A 17,732-nucleotide genomic window follows, 5' to 3' on the forward strand; every position below is an offset into this window, starting at 1 on the left:
GTCCTCTATTCTGTTTCACTGATCTCCGTGTCTGCTTTTGTGCCAGTACCATGCTGTTTTTGTTACTATGGCTCTGTAGTATAGGTTAAAATCAGGTATGGTGATACCACCAGCCTTATTTTTGTTGCTCAGTATTATTTTAGATATTCGAGGTTTTTTGTGATTCTTAATGATTTTTTGGATTTTTTTTTTCTATTTCCGTGAAGAATGCCATTCGAATTTTGATGGGGATTCCATTAAATGTGTAGATTGCTTTAGGTAAGATTGCCATTTTTACAATATTGATTCTTCCGATCCAGGAACACAAGGGATGTTTTTCTATCTCCTAGTGTCTTGTGCAATTTCTCGCTTGAGTGTTTTAAAGTTTTTATTATAGAGATCCTTTACTTCCTTGGTTAAGTTTATTCCAAGGTACTTTATTTTCTTTGATGCAATTGTGAATGGGAGAGATTCCCTGATTTCATCCTCTGTGTGTTTGTAGTTAGCATATAGGAAGGCTACTGATTTCTGTGTATTTATTTTGTATCCAGCTACATGGCTGTAGGTGTTTATCAGGTCTAACAGTTTGCAGGTAGAGTCTCTAGGGTCCTTTATATATAGAATCATGTCATCTGCAGATAATAACAACTTGATCTCTTCCTTTCCAATTTGTATCCCTTTTATGTGTGTGTCTTGCCTTATTTCTAATTCCATTTCTTTTTTGAGGGTAGGATCTTTGTAGCCCCAGGCTGGCCTCGAATTCAGGGCATGTGTATACCACCATGTTCAGCTCTTGAACGTAAGTTTTTATTCTTTCTGGCTGATAATGTTTTTAAAGTTTAAATTTTAAGTTTTTGACTTTGCAAGTAGGATCTCACTGTAGCTCAGGCTGACCTGGAAGTCAAGTCTCAGGGTGGTCTGGAATTCATGGTGATGATCCTCCTACCTCTCCCTCCAGAGTGCTGGGATTAAAGTTGTGTGCCTGTTTTGCAATTTGGAGGAATTATCTCTTCAGTTAGAAAGCAAAAGTTCCGTTAAGTTTTGTGTGCTGCTTTCTAAAAACATGGCCTTTGTTTTTCAGAGCAACTTATGACTCTCATCTCTGCTGCACGGGAATATGAGATAGAGTTCATCTATGCTATTTCTCCTGGACTGGATATTACGTTTTCTAACCCCAAGGAAGTATCTACATTGAAACGCAAACTGGACCAGGTAATTTTTATTTTTACTGACTGAGCACTTGAAATAAAAAGTTTGTCCAGTTGCTTTATGATATTTAAGGGGAATCAAAACCATACTGTAGAAATTACTTTTAATACTTCTGGGTGGAGGAATATTTATTAGTCTAAAGAACTTTATTAAAGTACCAGTGTTTCTCAGATTTCAATTTGCATAAGAGCTACCTTTAAATAATGCCCAGTAGGTAGAGGGCATGGCTTAATGCTGGAGCTTTGTTGAGCATGCTGGGTTTAAAAATCCTAGGATCTGCTGGGCGTAGTGGCATACGCCTTTAATCCCAGCTCTTGGGAGGCAGAAGTTGGAGTATCTCCGGGATTTTGAGGCCACTCTGAGACTCTGTAGTGAATTCCAGGTCAGCCTGGGGTAGAGTGAAACCCTACCTCAAAAAGCCAAAAAGAAAATAAAGTAAAGAACCATAAACAACAACAACAAAAATCCCAGGATCAACTGGTGTGGTGGGGCACACCGTTAATCCCAGCACTTGGGAAGCAGAGGTAGGAGGATAACCATGAGTTCAAGGCCACCCTGAGACTACATAGTGAATTCCAGGTCAGAGAATGAAGCCCTATCTCAAAAAACCAAAAATACATAAATAAATATCCCAGGATCAGAAAACCAAAATCAAACTGAGCCCAAGATAGCTCCCACTGCTTAGAAGTAGTGCCGACAGCTGTCCATGGTGGCTTATGCCTCTAACTGCGCCAGGAGGATTGGTTACAGAGTGAAACTGTGCTTCCAAAACAAACCCCAGATCCTGACACTGTCCTTGGAGCATCACATACACATGGTGGCATGTACTCATCTGCACATAAACACACAAACATACAACCCATACACGCTCAGCAAATAAGTGATTAAATAATGAACATGAAAAACTCAGACCCTACTATTGCTCCCAAAGGCACACTGATCCTAGTAACTTGGCATGCATCAGTGAGAAATTACAGAACCAAATATGATAAGTAGCTTTTTGTTTTGTTGTGAGTCAGGGTCTCATTCTATCCCATGCTGGCCTGTAAGCATCCAGAACATTCTCCAGACTCTTAACTCCCTTCTTGTGGTGGGTGTGTTGGGTTTAGATTCCCTTGCTACAGCATTTGACTTTACATGGGGTCTGGGGATCTGAATTTAGGCATTCGCACTGGACAGCATGCACTTTTTCTACTGAGCCATCTTTCCAGTGCAATTTGTATTTTCATGAATCTCTTGTGTCTTCTAGGATAGGCTGTAGAAGCATTGTGGGAGTGTATTTTTATACTTCCTTGAGGAATAGCTAGCTAGGTTTTGACTATTCCATGGAAGACATGTAACTTTGAGTATAGCCATTAGTACATACTGACTTAATCTTTTATTGTTTACTCTTAAGATGAGCTGATAATCATTAATTTCTTTTTTTGTCCCCCTCCCCCAGGTATCTCAGTTTGGGTGCAGGTCATTTGCCTTACTTTTTGATGATATTGACCATAACATGTGTGCGGCAGACAAAGAAGTTTTCAGTTCTTTTGCTCATGCACAGGTCTCCATCACAAATGAAATTTATCAGTACCTAGGAGAGCCAGAAACTTTCCTGTTCTGTCCTACCGGTATTGTATATAATAACTTTATTTATTTACTTTTCTTTTCTCTCACTGTAGGTTAGACTGACCTGGAACTCATTCTGTAGTTCAGGCTGGTCTAGAACTCATAATGGTCTTCTACCTCAGTCTCCCGAGTGCTGGGAAAGGCATGTCTGTCCTTATGTTCTTATGTATTTTTTAGTATTGGAAATATATAAGCATTACATTATCAGGATTAAAGGAGAAATAGTACTATCAAAATGAAAGCCAGAAAACACCTTTAATTTCAGCACTTGGGATGCAGAGGTAGGAGGACTGCCATGAGTTCAGTCCACCTGGAGACTACGTATTGAATTCCAGTTCAGCCTGGGCTAGAATAAGACCCTACTTTGCAAAACCACCACCACCAACAACAACAACAAAAAAAAAACCCAGAAAATAAATTTACAGTGCTTTTAACTTGTCACGTTTAATTTCCCTTTTTCTACCCAGCAGGTATGTCCTCTTCATTCCTCCCACTCCTATTAGTGCTCTTTATTTCTAGTAGTTAGTCTGGCAAGTAAAATCTTTCCCTTCTTTCCTTCACTTCTAATTTTCTTCATTGAAATTTCTTTCTTTTTTTTTTTTTTTGAGGTAGAGTCTTGCTCAAGTACTGGGTGACCTGGAATTCACTATGCAGTCTCAAGGTGGCCTTGAACTCATTACTCATTGCAATCCTACCTCTGCCTCTGGAAGGCTAGGATTAAAGGCGTGCACCACCACATCTGACTAGTTTGTTTTTTTTTTCTTTTAAAAATCATTTTAACCATTTTTATTTTGTTTTACTTTTTTTTGTAGTAGGATCTTGCTTTAGCCCAGGCTATCATGTAACTCATTATGTAGTCTCAGGCTGGCCTCAAACTCATAGTGATCCCCCTACACCTGCCTCTGGAGTGCTGGGACTATATGTGTGCACCATTACTTTCATTTTTTTTTTCTATTAAGTTTTATTGATAATCTTAATTTTTATACACAATTTATCTGATCATAATCTCCTCCCATTGCCCTCTTTTATGCCCCTTCCCATATCTCCACTAAACCACTTCTTTTCCAAATACTCAATTTTCTGTTTTGAAATGTGTGTGAATGACCCCTCATATTATGCAGGTTTTGTGAGATAGCATCAGTCACTATAAGGTCATGAGTGCAATAGCCATCTAATGTTTAGAAGGTAGCATTCCAGTGCACACATCCCCATCCTTTAGCTCTTACTTTTTTGTTTGTTTTTTCCAGGTAGGGTCTCACTTTAGTTTATGTTGACCTGGAATTCACTATGTAGTCTCAGTCATCCTATCTTTGCCTCCTGAGTGCTGGGATTAAAGGTGTGTGCCACTGTATTGGGCAATTCTTTTTATTTATTTGTAAGCAGAGAGAGTGCGCACACATGGGTGTATCAGGGCCTCTAGCCATTGTAAATGAACTCCGGATGCATGTGCCACTTTCTGCATCTGGCTTTATGTTGGTACTGTTGGAACTGAACATGGGTTGTTGGGCTTTGCAGGCAAGCACCTTAACTGCTGAGCCATCTCTATAGCCCTGGCTCTTAGATTCTTTGTGCTACCTCTTCTGCAGTGGTCCCTGAGCCTTGGAGGCTAGGATAGAGCCATCTCACTTAGTGCTGAACATGCAACTCTCACTTGTTGTCACTTAGTCACCACCACCTGTAAATAGAAGGTTTTCTTTTCTTTTTCTTTTTTCTTTTCTTTTCTTTTCTTTTTTAACTTTTATTTATCAGAGAGAGGGGGAGAGAGTGAATGGGCATGTCAGCACCTTCAGCCACTGCAAATGAACTCCAGAACTATGTGCCGTCTTGTACATCTGACTTACGTGGGTCCTGGGGAATTGAACCTGGGTCCTTTTTTGTTTTGTTTTGTTTTGGTTTGGTTTGGTTTTTCGAGGTAGGGTCTCACTCTAGCTCAGGCTGACCTGTAATTCACTATGGAGTCTCAGGGTGGCCTTGAACTCACGGTGATCCTCCTACCTCTGCCTCCCAAGTGCTGGGATTAAAGAGTGCTGGGATTAAAGGCGTGCGCCACCACGCCCGGCTTTTCTGGGTCCTTTGACTTTGCAGGCAAGCGCCTTAACTGTTAAGCTATTTCTCCAGCCCAAGAGAAAGTTTTCTAACCAAACGTGAGAGTAGCATTAATTATATGGCCTTAAGTATAAATATTTAGGGGGCAATATGGTGGGTATATTATAATCATTTAGTTAAACAACAGAGTAACTTCTCTCCTTGGGCCATACATAGTTTTTTATTTTATTTTCAGTACCGGGCAGGAATTCCGTCCAGTGGAATGGACCTCAAATTCAAATTAATTGGTTTCCCTAAAATAGACATGCCATCATTGTACCAGATGTTATATTTTGCCTTAGAGACTTTTTTTGTTTATTTTCTGAGGTAGGGTCTCATGCCAGCTCAGGCTGACCTGGAATTCACTATGTATTCTCAGGGTGGTCTCAAACTCTAGGCCATCCTCCTACCTCTGCCTCCCAAGTGCTGGAACTAAAAAAAGCGTGCACCACCATGCCCAGTGACAACTTCCATATTTAGAGACAATAAACCATAATAATTCCCTCTCCTCCCCCACTTTCCTCTTCACAAATCTGCTCTCCCTATTTCCTCCCTTTCTCAATTAGTATCTTTTATTTATTTATTTTTTGAGGTAGGGTCTCCCTCTAGCCCAGGCTGACCTGGAGTTCATTATGTATTCTCATGTTAACCTCGAACTCAAGGTAATCCTCCTACCTCTGCCTCCCAAGTGCTGGGATTAAAGGAGTGCGCCACTATTCCCGGCTTTTTTTTTATTGTTTATTTTTATTTTTGGTTTTACAAAGTAGGGTCTCACTGTAGCCCCAGCTGACCTTGAATTCACTACGTAGTCTCAGGCTGGCCTCCAACTAACAGCAATCCTCCTACCTCAGCCTCCCAAGTGCTGGGATGTGCCACCACACCCTGCTCTATTTTATTTATTTATTTTTCTTTCATTACTTTTTTTTTTTTTTTTCCTGTTTTCAAGGTAGGGTCTCACTCTGGCCCAGGCTGACCTGAAATTAACAGTGTAGTTTCAGGGTGGCCTTGACCTCATGGCAGTCCTCCTATGTCTGCCTCCCAAGTGCTGGGATTAAAGGCATGCACCACCACGCTCGGCTCTCTTATTTATTTTAATGCCATCATTTCCTCCTATTATGAGCATCTTTTATAGGTAGTGTCAGGGACTATGAGGTCATGGATGTCCAGGCCCTTTTGTGTCTGGAAGATTGTATTATAAGCAGGCCTACCCTTACTTTGGCTCTTACATTCCTTTCACCACCTCTTCCACAATGGACCCTGAGCTTTAGAATGTGTGATAGAAATGTTTCAGTGACTCTTCGGTCACTTCTCAGCACTGCAGTGCTTTTTGAGTCATTCCAGTGGTCACTGCCATCTAAAAAGAGAAGTTTCTGTAACCAAAAGTGAGGGTAGTATTACTATATGGGTATGAATGCTAATAAAAGTGCTTGGGCTAGAGAGATAGCTTAGCAGTTAAGGTGCTTGCCTGTGAAGCCAAAGGTCCCAGGTTTGAGTCCCTAGGACCCACATAAACCAGATGCACCTGGTGGCACTTGCATGTGGAGTTCATTTGCAGCAGCTGAAGCTGTCCTGGTGTGCCCATTCTCCCTCCCTCTCTCTTAAATACAATAGAAAGCTTTTCTTTAAAAAAGAAAAGTGCTTATAAGGCAGTTTTGTGGGTATAATGTGTGCATTTAGCCAGGCAACAGCAGGCATTACTCCCCTAGGGCTTGTGATTTCCCCCACCATAGGCTTTTAACTAGGTTTTCAGTTATCAGGCATGTATTCCTTCCTATGTAGCAGGCCTTCAGTCCAATTAGAGAGTAGTTGGTTTCCCCCATAACAGTCATGCCACTATTGCACCTGTTGGCACATTTGGCCAAGCTGGCTAAACTTAAGGTTTCCAATGTCCACTGTTGTTTATCATCATTCACAGTTTTTTCCAGTTTTCTATTAGGAGGTTTTCAACTCAGCTCCAGCTTGATAACTCAGTGACCTTATAGCCCAAGCATGTATATTCTTTAGCAGTATATTTTTGTTTTTGAGGCAGGGTGTCTCACAGTTGGGCCAGCCTGGGGTTCATATTGAGACCCTGATAATAACAATCAAAAGCTGGGCATGGGATACATAGCAGTAATCCCTTGCACTATGTAGGCAAGGTAGGAGAATTGCTACAAGTTTGAGGCCAGCCTGGGAGAGATAGCTAGACCCTACCTCCCAACAAAAACAAAAACCAAAAAGAGAGAGAGAGGGAGAGGGAGAGGGAGGGGGGGGAGGAAAGAGACAAGTCTGTGTATCTCAGACTGCCCTGGAACTCTGTATAGCCCAGAGTGGCCTTTAATACTTGTTATTTTATTGTTTGATGTTCCTGAGTGCTGAGATATGCCATCACCAGAATGTCATGCCTGATGAATTAAGTGAAAGACCCTGACACTCAACTTTACTCCTTTCTAAGTATGATTTGAAGCTTTTTATCATGAAGAAAATACCTAATAAACATTGTCCCCATTCTAGAGAGTATGAACATTTTAATCTTTACTACTAATTTTTTTCCCTTCTACATTCAGAATATTGTGGCACATTTTGTTACCCAAACGTGTCTCAGTCTCCTTATTTAAGAACCGTGGGTGAAAAGCTTCTTCCTGGAATTGAGGTGCTTTGGACAGGTAAGTTTTTAATATTTATGCTGTAAGACTTGATTTCCTAGAAGCTAGAACAATTATTCTTTTTTGTTGTGTTTTTCTAGGCAGGGACTCACTAGCCCAGGATGACCTGGAACTCTGTAGTCCCAGCCTGGCCTCAAACTCACAGCAATCCTTCTGTCTCTGCCTCCAGAGTACTGGAATTAAGGGCATGTGCCACCACAGGGCAGTTCATTGGTTTTTATTTTATATTTATTTATTTGAAAGAGAAAGAGGCAGATAGAGAATAGGCACACCAGGGCCTCTAGCTACTTCAGACCCATGTGCCACCTTCTACATCTTCTAGATGACCTGAGGAATTGAACCCAGTCTTTTGGCTTTGCAGACAAGTGCATTAACCACTAAACCATCTCTCTAGCCCTAAAATTTTATTATTTATTTGAGAGAGAGAAAGAGAATGGGCACACTAGGACCTCTAGTTATTGCACACTCCAGACAATGTGCTACCTTGTGCATATGGCTTTATGTGGTCCCTGGGAGATTGAACCCTTAGTCTTTGCAGACACTCCCTTAGGCTTTGCAGGCAAGTGTCTTAACCACTGAGCCATCTCTCTAGCCTCTCATTGTTCTTATTAGTTGAATGCATTTATTTATTTATTTCAAGGCAGGGTCTTGTTCTAGCCCAGGCTGACTTGGAACTGGAATCCATTATGTAGTCTTAGGATGGCCTCAAACTCAGAGCAAACCTCCTACCTCTGCCTTCTGAGTGCTGGCATAAAAGGTGTGTGCCACCATGCCCCCTCTTTTGAGACAGGGTCTTCTTTATCCCAGGCTGCTCTTAAACTTAATGTGTGGCTGAGGACAGTCTGGAGTTTCTTTTTGGCATTTGTATGTGTTTGTATCTAGTTTCTTATTGACCATGTCCATTCGTATACACAATGTATCCTGATCATAACCTCCTTCCTGGGTCCTTGGCTTTGCAGGCAAATGCCTTAACCATTAAGCCATCTCTCCAGCCCATTTTTTTGTAAAGTTTTAAAGACAACTTCACACACAGTACCCTGATCATAACTCCCTCTTTTATTTTCCTTTGTCCTCCCTTTTTCCTAATCCCCCTTTCCACTGAACTCTTTCTTTCCAACTAGTCCCTTCTATTTTGATGTCATCTTTTTTTGCCCTCATGTTATACAGGTCTTTTATAGACAGCATCAGCCTGACCTTGAACTTCTGATCTGCCTATCTCCACTTCACAAATGCTAGGTTTACTAATGTGTTCACCACACCTCTGTCTTGGTTCTTCTTCCACCTTTGAGAACAGGGTCCTTTTATGCCACAAATGCCAATCTAGTTGGCTCTGCCTCCCATTGAAGGCTCCTTGGGATCAGAGGCATGCACCACTGTGCATCTGGCTTTACGTGTTGTGATTGAACTCCTTCCTGTAAGCAGGCTTTCCCAGCAAGCACCTTTAATCACTAAGTCATTTTCAGCCCTCAAAGAAAACATCTTGAAGGGTAACAATAAATAATAAAGATTTACATGAAATTAGGTAGAAGTATTGATTGTACCCCTGTTACTATTTTTTTTTTTTTTTTTTTTTTGAGATAAGGTCTCACTCTAGCCCAGGCTGACTTGATTCTGTAGTCCCAGCAGGCTGGACTTGAACTCACAGTGATCTTCCTACCTCTGCTTTACAAGTGCTGGGGTTATAGGTGTGCACCACCACACCCAGCTTTCATCTTTTGCTCTGGGTGTTGGCTTTGACCTTGGGCCTGAGTTAGGCTTTGTGAAAGAAGTGGGTGGATCTTTTAAAAAGTATTTTATTTATGTGTAAGCAGAAAGAAAGAGAATGGGCACACCAGGGCCTCTTGCCACTGCAAATGAACTCCAGATGCATGTGCCACTTGGTGCATCTGGCTTTATGTGGGACATGGGGAAATGAAGAGGATTGTTAGGCATTAAAGGTGTGTACCACCACAGCATGCTTATTTATGTTCTGTTTGGAAAAAGGGTTAGTCTAGGCTGACCTGGAACTCACTCTGTAGCCTAGACTGCCCGCAGTGATCCTTCTATCTCAACCTCCTGAGTAGACGGTTTTATAAAATGAGGAAATGAAACTGGGCGTGGTGGCGCACCCTTTTAATCCCAGCACTTGGAAGGCAGACGTAGGAGGATCGCTGTGAGTTCAAGGCTACCCTGAGAGTACATAGTGAATTCCAGGTCAGCCTGAGCCAGAATGAGACCTTACTTTGAAAAAAAAAAATGAGGAAATGAGTAAAGGACATGTTGCTGTATTGGTCCTAAAAGGAGAATTGAGCAGCTGGGCATGATGGCACATGCTGTAATCCCAGCATTTGGGAGGTGGAGGCAAGAGGATCAGAAGTTCAAGACCAGTCTCATCTACAGAGACCCTGTATCAAATATAACAACCAAAAGACAGGAAAGAAAAATGATAGGCAAATGTTGGCACATATCCTGGATCTTAGCATTTGGGAGACTGAAGCATGAGCATCGTTGGTTCACAGGCCTCCTAGGTCAAATAGACTGTCTATAGATGGGTAGATTGAAGGAGAGGGAGCCATGGATAGAGGGAGCTGGAGGGGTGTACCTCAAAAAGTATATGTAAAGCAGTTTTTTAACTAATTATTTCTAGGTCCCAAAGTTGTTTCTAAAGAAATTCCAGTAGAGTCCATTGAAGAGGTTTCTAAGATCATTAAGAGAGCTCCAGTAATTTGGGATAATATTCATGCTAATGATTATGATCAGAAGAGGCTGTTTCTGGGCCCCTACAAAGGAAGATCCACAGAACTCATTCCACGGTTAAAAGGAGTCCTGACTAATCCAAATTGTGAATTTGAAGCCAACTATGTTGCTATCCACACTCTTGCCACGTGGTACAGGTCAAACATGAATGGAGTGAGAAAAGATGTCGTCATGAGTAAGTAGCCTATATTTGATGGTTATTTTAATTTTATTTTTTTCTTTTTTCTTTTTGTTTTTCAAGGTAGGGTTTCACTCCAGTCCAGGTTGACCTGAAATTTACAGTGTAGTCACAGGGTGGCCTTGAACTTTTGGCTGTCCTTCCTACCTCTGCCTCCCAAGAGCTGTGATTCAGAGTGTATACCGCCACGCCTGGCTGATGGTTACTTTTGGGGGGAGAGGTGGGATCTACTGGAGCCATTGGTGAGTTACGCATTGTCATCACTGTTGGAGATTTTTATTAAGGTGTATTTTCATTTCTGCTGTGAGTTGTGTGTATGTTGGGGAAAGGGCTGAGTGGCCTACTTTTATGGAAAGTCCTAGTTTGAGTTCTAAGTAGGAGAATGCTGGTTGTTTATGCATTACTATTGCATGTCTGGGTACTAATAATGCAAAGAATAAAGTGAAACCTACTTTTGGAAACAGTCTGAGTTTGACAAGGCATACAGACTATTGTAGGGTGTTGATATTACAGAGTGTTAATGGGAACTGTAGATGAAAGTTATTTTTATTCTTTTTTCCCTGAGGTAGGTCTCACTCTAGCCCAGGCTGACCTGGAAATCACTGTGTAGCCTCAGGGTAGCCTCGAACTCATGTTGATAATCCTACCTCTGCCTCCCAAGTGCTGGGATTAAAGGCTATCACACCCAGCTGGATGAATGTTTTTCTTTTTTTTCCCCAAAAATATTTATTTTACTGTTTACTTATTTATTTGAGAGAGAAAGAGGTAAAGAGAGAATGGACACACTACACATGAACTGCAGAAGCTTATGTCACCTTTACATCTGGCTTACACGGGTCCTGGGGAATCGAACCTGGGTCCTCTGGCTTTGCAAGCAAGTGCCTTAACTGCTAAACTATCTCTCTAGCCTGATGAAAGGTTTTTTAAACAAATTTTTTTTTGTTTATTTTTATTTATTTAAGAGTGACAGAGAAAGAAAGAAAGAAAGAAGAAGAAAGAAAGAAAGAAAGAAGCAGAGAGAGAGAGAATGGGTGCGCCGGGGCCTCCAGCCACTGCAAACGAACTCCAGATGCGTGCGCCCCTTGTGCATCTGGCTAATGTGGGTCCTGGGGACTTAAGCCTTGAACCGGGGTGCTTAGTCTTCACAGGCATGCTTTTAACCACTAAGCCATCTCTCCAGCCCATGATGAAAGCTTTTTAAATACATGTTTATTTGCAAGCAGAAAGAATGAGAGAGTGAGGGAATGGGCATGCCAGGGCCTCCAGGTGCTGCAAATGACCTCCAGATGTGTGTGCCACTGTGCATCTTGTTTTTTTGTGGGTCCTGGGGAATTAAACTTGGGTCCTTAGGCTTCGCAGGTAAGTGCCTTAATCACTGAGTCATCTCTTCAGCCCTGACTGAAAATTTGAACAGAGTTTGATGAACATTAAAGATTCATGGGGGTCAGGGAGCTGGAGAGAGAAGGTTAAGCTGATAAAGGCACTTGCTTGCAAAGTCTGATAGCATAAGTTTGATTTCCTGGTACCCATGTTAAGCCAGATGTACAAGTGGTTACCTACATCTAGAGTTCATTTGCAGCAGCAGGAGGCCCTGTAGGCCCATACTCTCTGTCTCTATGTCTTTTTTTCCACTCAAAAAGATTAAAAAAGAAAGAAAGAAAGAGATTCATGGCCTGGAGGTAAATACTGTCTGTAGGAATTTTGGCATTCATCTGAAATTTTGCTTTTTTTGGTTATTGAAGTGTCATGTTAGGACATGTAGTGGCAGCTATAATGCTTCTTATTTTTCAGTTCTGTGCTGTATTTCCAGTTGTTTTTATTGAATTAATGTTTCTATTTGTGGCTTGGCCAGTGTTGTCCCACTCCGTTAATTAGAATGAAAAATACACAATTAGTAATAGAATCTCAATCCTAGTGGTATACATGGCATTTAGCGTGTGTGTGTGTGTGTGTGTGTGTGTGTGTGTGTGTGTGTGTGTTTAAATTTATTTATTTATTTATTTGAGAGCGACAGACACAGAGAGAAAGACAGACAGAGGGAGAGAGAGAGAATGGGCGCGCCAGGGCTTCCAGCCTCTGCAAATGAACTCCAGATGCGTGCGCCCCCTTGTGCATCTGGCTAACGTGGGACCTGGGTAACCAAGCCTCGAACCGGGGTCCTTAGGCTTCACAGGCAAGCGCTTAACCGCTAAGCCAGCTCTCCAGCCCGTGTGTGTGTTTTGAGATAGGATATTACTCTGGTCCAGGCTGACCTGGAATTAACTATGTAGTCCCAAGGTGGCATCAAACTCTCAGCAATCCTCCAACCTCTGCCTCCCAAGTGCTGGGACTAAAGGCATGTGCCACAACGCCTGGCGATTTCTGTCTTTTAATTAAAATTACTTACTTATTTATTTAACAGTAGAGAGGGACTAGGTGCTGGGCTTGGTGGCCTACACCTTTAATCCCAGCACTCTGGGAGGTTAGAGGTAGGAGGATTGCTGTGAGTTTCAGGTCAGCTTGAGCTAGAGTGAGACCCTACTACAAAAAAACAAAAAATAACAAAAGAGACTAGGTGCTGCAGGATGTCCATCCACTACACAGGAACTCCAGGTACACGTGCCACTTCGTGCTTTTGGCTTTACATGGGTACTGAGGAATTGAGCCCAGGTCATTAGGCTTTGTAGGCAAACACCTTAACTGCTTAGCCATTACTCCAGCCCCTAGCTTCTGTCTTTCAAGGCAAAGAATGTACGGAGCATACTAGTGAGTAGCCGACAGTAAGAAAACTCAGCTTGCAGGGAAATTGGAGGGAAAGCTAAGAATAGAGTGATTCTGAATAAACAAGCTTATGAGTCAGACTTGTGTTTTTCTTTGTTTTTCTCAGGGTGGACTCAAACTTACAGTGATCCTCCTACCTCTGCCTCCCAAGCACTGGGATTAAAGGCATGTGCCACCATGCCCTGCTATTTCTGTTTTTTTTTTTTCCCCTGAGGTAGGGTCTCCTTCTAGGCCAGGCTGACCTTGGAACTCATTCTGTAGTCCAAGGCTGTCCTCAACTCAGTGCTTCTCCTGCTTCTGTCTTTTGAGTACTGGGATTAAAGGTGTGCAGCATCACGCCTGATGTGCTTTAAAAAAAATTTTTTTTTTTTTGAGATAGGGTCTTACTCTAGCCCAGGCTAGCCTTGAATTCACTTATATAGGTTCCACTTACTTCTGCCTCGTGAGTGCTGGGATTAAAGGCATGTACCACCATGCCTGGCAAATTTTTTAATTACATAATTTTATTTTTAATTTTTGGCTTTTCGAGGTAGGGTCTCACTCTAGCCCAGGCTGTCCTGGAATTCACTTTGTAGTCTCAGGGTGCTCTTGAACTCACGGTGCTCCTCCTACCTCTGTGGGCGGGTGCCACCACACCCGGCTTACATATTTTATTTATAAATTTGTTTGACAGCAAGCATGCAAGAAAATTAATTCCAGACATATGTGCTACCTTGTTCATCCAGCTTTACCTGGATTCTAGGGCATTGAACCCCGACCATTAGGCTTTGCAAGCAAGTGCTTTTAACTGCTGAATCATTTCCCAGCCCCTAGTACTTACTTATATTTGTGGTTTATTTTAGCTCTTTGCTTCTGTGATTGTGCTGCAATAAGTTGTATTTACATCTTTTCATTTGTGAGGGAACTTTTGTAATCAAACTATTTTTCTGCTTTTTTTCAGCTGACAGTGAAGACAGTACTGTGTCAATCCAGATAAAGTTAGAAAATGAAGGCAGTGATGAAGATATTGAAACTGATGTGCTGTATAGTCCACAGATGGCTTTAAAGCTAGCATTAACAGAATGGTTACAGGAATTTGGTGTACCTCATCAATACAGCAGTGAGTTTGGACTTTTTTCTCCTTTTGAAATTTTTTAATTAACTTACATGATTATAAAAATATCCTCTGGTAATGCCCTTCCTTCCCCCAGAGTTTGGACTTTTGTGGTGGGGACAATGTTGGGGATTGAACCTAGGGCTCATGAATACAAGCTCTATACCACTGAGCTATAGTCCCAAACCACCAATTTTTATCATCTATTTATTTATTTATTTGCAAGAAAGAGATAGGTAGGTATGTATTTGTGTGAGAAATGCCAGAGCCTCCTGCCTGCTAATGCACATGAACTCCAGACACATAAGCCACTTTGTGCATCTGGCTTTACATGGGTACTGGGGAATGGAACCCTGGGCCAAGCAGGATTTGTAAGCAAGCACCTTTAACTACTGAGCCATTTTCCCAATTCCTCCCTTCCAATTTTTACTTTTATGCTTCTTTTTTTCTTGAGATAGGGTCTCAAGTAGTCCAAGTTAGTGTCTTAATTTGACATGTATTTGGGAATATAGGCCTGTGGCACCACATGGGTTTGGCAATTTTTAAAAATATATATATTTTGGCCAGGTGTGGTGATGCACACCTTTAATCCCAGCACTCAGGAGGCAGAGGTAGGAGGATTGCCATGAGTTCCAGGCCACCCTGAGACTACATAGTGAATTCCAGGTTAGCCTGGGCTAAAGTGAGACCCTACCTCAGGGGGAAAAAATATCTATTTGAGAGAGCCGGGAAAGGAGAGAGATAGAGGCAGATAGACAATGGGTGCACCAGGGCCTCCTGCCACTGCAAATGAACTTCAGAGGCATACTCCACCTTGTGCATCTGGCTTACGTGGATACTGGGGAATCAAACCTGGTTCCTTAGTCGTCTTAGGCAAGCACCTTACCTGCTAAGCCAACTCTCCAGCTCTGGCCTTTTTGTTGTTGTTGTTGTTGTTGTTTTGTTTGTTTGCTTGTCTTTGTTTTTTGAGGTGTAGGGTCTCACTCTAGCCCAGGGCGACCTGGAATTCACTGTAGTCTCACTCAGGGTGGTCTGGCCATTTTTTTTTAAAGTATTTTTATTTGAGAGACACAAAGGTAGGGTGGGGGGGGCAGTGGAGGGAGGAGAATGGATATATGTATGAGTGCACTAGGGCCTCCTGCTATTGCAAACAAACTCTAGATGTATGTGCCGCTTAGTTATCTGGCTTTACATGGCTACTGGGGAACTGAACCCAGGTTTTTGGGCTTTGCACACAAGTGCCTTTAACCACTGAGTCATCTCACCAGCCCTGGCCAGTTTTTCTTTTTAAATGTATTATTTATTTATTATTTGAGAGAGAAAGTAAGTGGGCACACCAGGTCCTCTAGCCACTACATTACTAACTCCAGACATATGCACCAACTTGTTTATCTGGCTTATATGAATACTGTGGAATTGAACCTGGGTCCTTAGGCATTGCAGGCAAGGCCTTAACTGCATCTCTCTAGTCCCCCTGACCAGTTTTTTTTTTTTTTTTTTGGTTTTTCGAGGTAGAGTCTCACTCTGGCTCTGGCTGACCTGGAATTCACTATGTAGTCTCAGGGTGGCCTTGAACCCTTAGCGATCCTCCTACCTCTGCTGGGATTAAAGGCGTGTGCCACCACGCCCGGCTCCTGACCAGTTTTTATAAAGGAATCATATGGTTGAGTCACAGAGTGCACTGTTATGTCCCTTACCCTAGGCTTAATAAACAAAGAGAACGCTACACTATATTTAGTCTTTAAAATATTTTTTTTTCATTTTATACATTAATTACTTTTTTTTTTTTTTAAATGTAGGGTCTCACTCTAGCCCAGGCTGACCTGGAATTCACTATGTAGTCTCAGGTGGTCTTGAACTCACAGTGATCCTCCTACCTCTGTCTCCCACATGCTGGGTTTAAAAGTATGTGCCACTGTGCCAGGCATATTAATTACTATTTTAAAATTTTTATTTATTTATTTATTTTGAGAGTGACAGAGAAAGAAAGGCACATAGAGAGAGAGAATGGGCACGCCAGGGCCTCCAGCCACTGCAATTTTCCATGATTATTTAAAAAATCCCATGTTAATTCCCTCCCCCCCACACACACTTTCCCCTTTGAAATTCCATTCTCTATCATATTTGAGAAGTTTTTTTGAGGCGGTATCACATGTAGCCACAAGTTGCTGTATAGCTAAAGATGACCTTGAGCTCCTGATACTCTTGCATTGACTCTTTTAGAGTCCTGCTAAGTAGTGCAACCAAGTGGTGCAAACTTGCTTCAATCCTCATGCTTCAGCCTTCTAAGTGTTGGGATTATAGGTGCTACCATACGCTGGTGAGAGTAAGGTTTTTAGGACTGGAGGGAAAGATGCCTTAGTGGTTAAAGTGTTTGCCAGCAAAGCCAAAGGACCTAGGATTGATTTATCAGGAACTTCATAAAGCTGGATGCACAAGGTGCCACATGTATCTGAAGTTAGTTTGCAGTGGCTAGAGGCCCTGGCATGCCCATTCCCATTCTCTACCCGTTTCTCTCCCTCTCAAATAATAATAATAAAGAGGAAGTTTTTAAATCTTTTGGTCTTAGATAGCGTTTATCTTCCTTTTTTTTTTTTTTTTTTGCTTTTTCGAGGTAGGGTCTCACTCTTGTTCAGGCGGACTTGGAATTCACCATGTAGTCTCAAGGTGGCCTAGAACTCTCAGCGATCCTCCTACCTCTGCCTCTCGTGTGCTGGGATTAAAGGCATGGGCCGCCATGCCAGGCTTGTTTTTATCTTTTTTAAAAAATACTTACTTATTTGCAAATATAGAGATGATTGAATGGGTAGGACCTCCAGCTGCTGCAAATGAACTTTAGCCACATGTACCATTTTGTGTATCTGGCTTATGTTGGTACTGGGCAGCCAAACCCAGTACAACCCAGGCTGGCAGGCTTTGTAAGCAAGTGGCTGTAACTGATGAGCTATCTCCCCAGCTCAAGGTAGCTTCTTCTTTTTTTTTTTTTAAATTTATGTGATAAATGGTGCATTAGCACCTTAACCAGTGCAAACAAACTCCAGACACAGGCACCACCTTGTGCGTCTGGCATATATGAGTCCTGGGGAATTGAACCTGGGTTCTTCGGCCTTGCAGGCAAGTGCCTTAACTGCTAAAGCCATCTCTAGCCCAAGACAGCTTTTATTTTTTTATTTTTATCTGAGGTAGGGTCTCATTCTAGCCCAGGTTGACCTGGCACTTGTTCTGTAGCTCCAGGCTAGCCTTAACGTGATCAATCCTCTTACCTCTCTACTTCCTGAGTGCTGGTACTAAAGGTATGTGCCACCATACCTGTCCAATTTAAATCTTCTTGATATTTTGTTTATTTGGTGGTTTTTTTCAAGAAAGGATCACTCTTGTTCACTCTGTAGTTCCAGGCTGGCTTTGAACTCACAGTGATCCCTCCTACCTTTCTGCC

The 17,732-nt window shown here is 42.1% G+C and overlaps 1 protein-coding gene across 2 annotated transcripts in view; it reads left to right on the forward strand.

Annotated features, from left to right (window-relative positions):
• Oga (O-GlcNAcase) overlaps positions 1-17,732 on the forward strand; it is a 62,131-nt gene that overhangs the window by 17,610 nt on the left and 26,789 nt on the right. For both annotated transcript variants that reach the window (XM_045146582.1, XM_045146575.1), the window contains exons 5-9: positions 1,061-1,191; positions 2,630-2,801; positions 7,431-7,529; positions 10,156-10,440; positions 14,144-14,302. In XM_045146582.1, coding sequence (XP_045002517.1) covers positions 1,061-1,191; positions 2,630-2,801; positions 7,431-7,529; positions 10,156-10,440; positions 14,144-14,302 — 846 coding nt within the window. The remainder of the gene's footprint in view (positions 1-1,060; positions 1,192-2,629; positions 2,802-7,430; positions 7,530-10,155; positions 10,441-14,143; positions 14,303-17,732) is intronic.

This window comes from Jaculus jaculus, chromosome 1 (assembly GCF_020740685.1).
Source record: "Jaculus jaculus isolate mJacJac1 chromosome 1, mJacJac1.mat.Y.cur, whole genome shotgun sequence".
In the NCBI taxonomy this organism is placed as follows: domain Eukaryota; kingdom Metazoa; phylum Chordata; class Mammalia; order Rodentia; family Dipodidae; genus Jaculus; species Jaculus jaculus.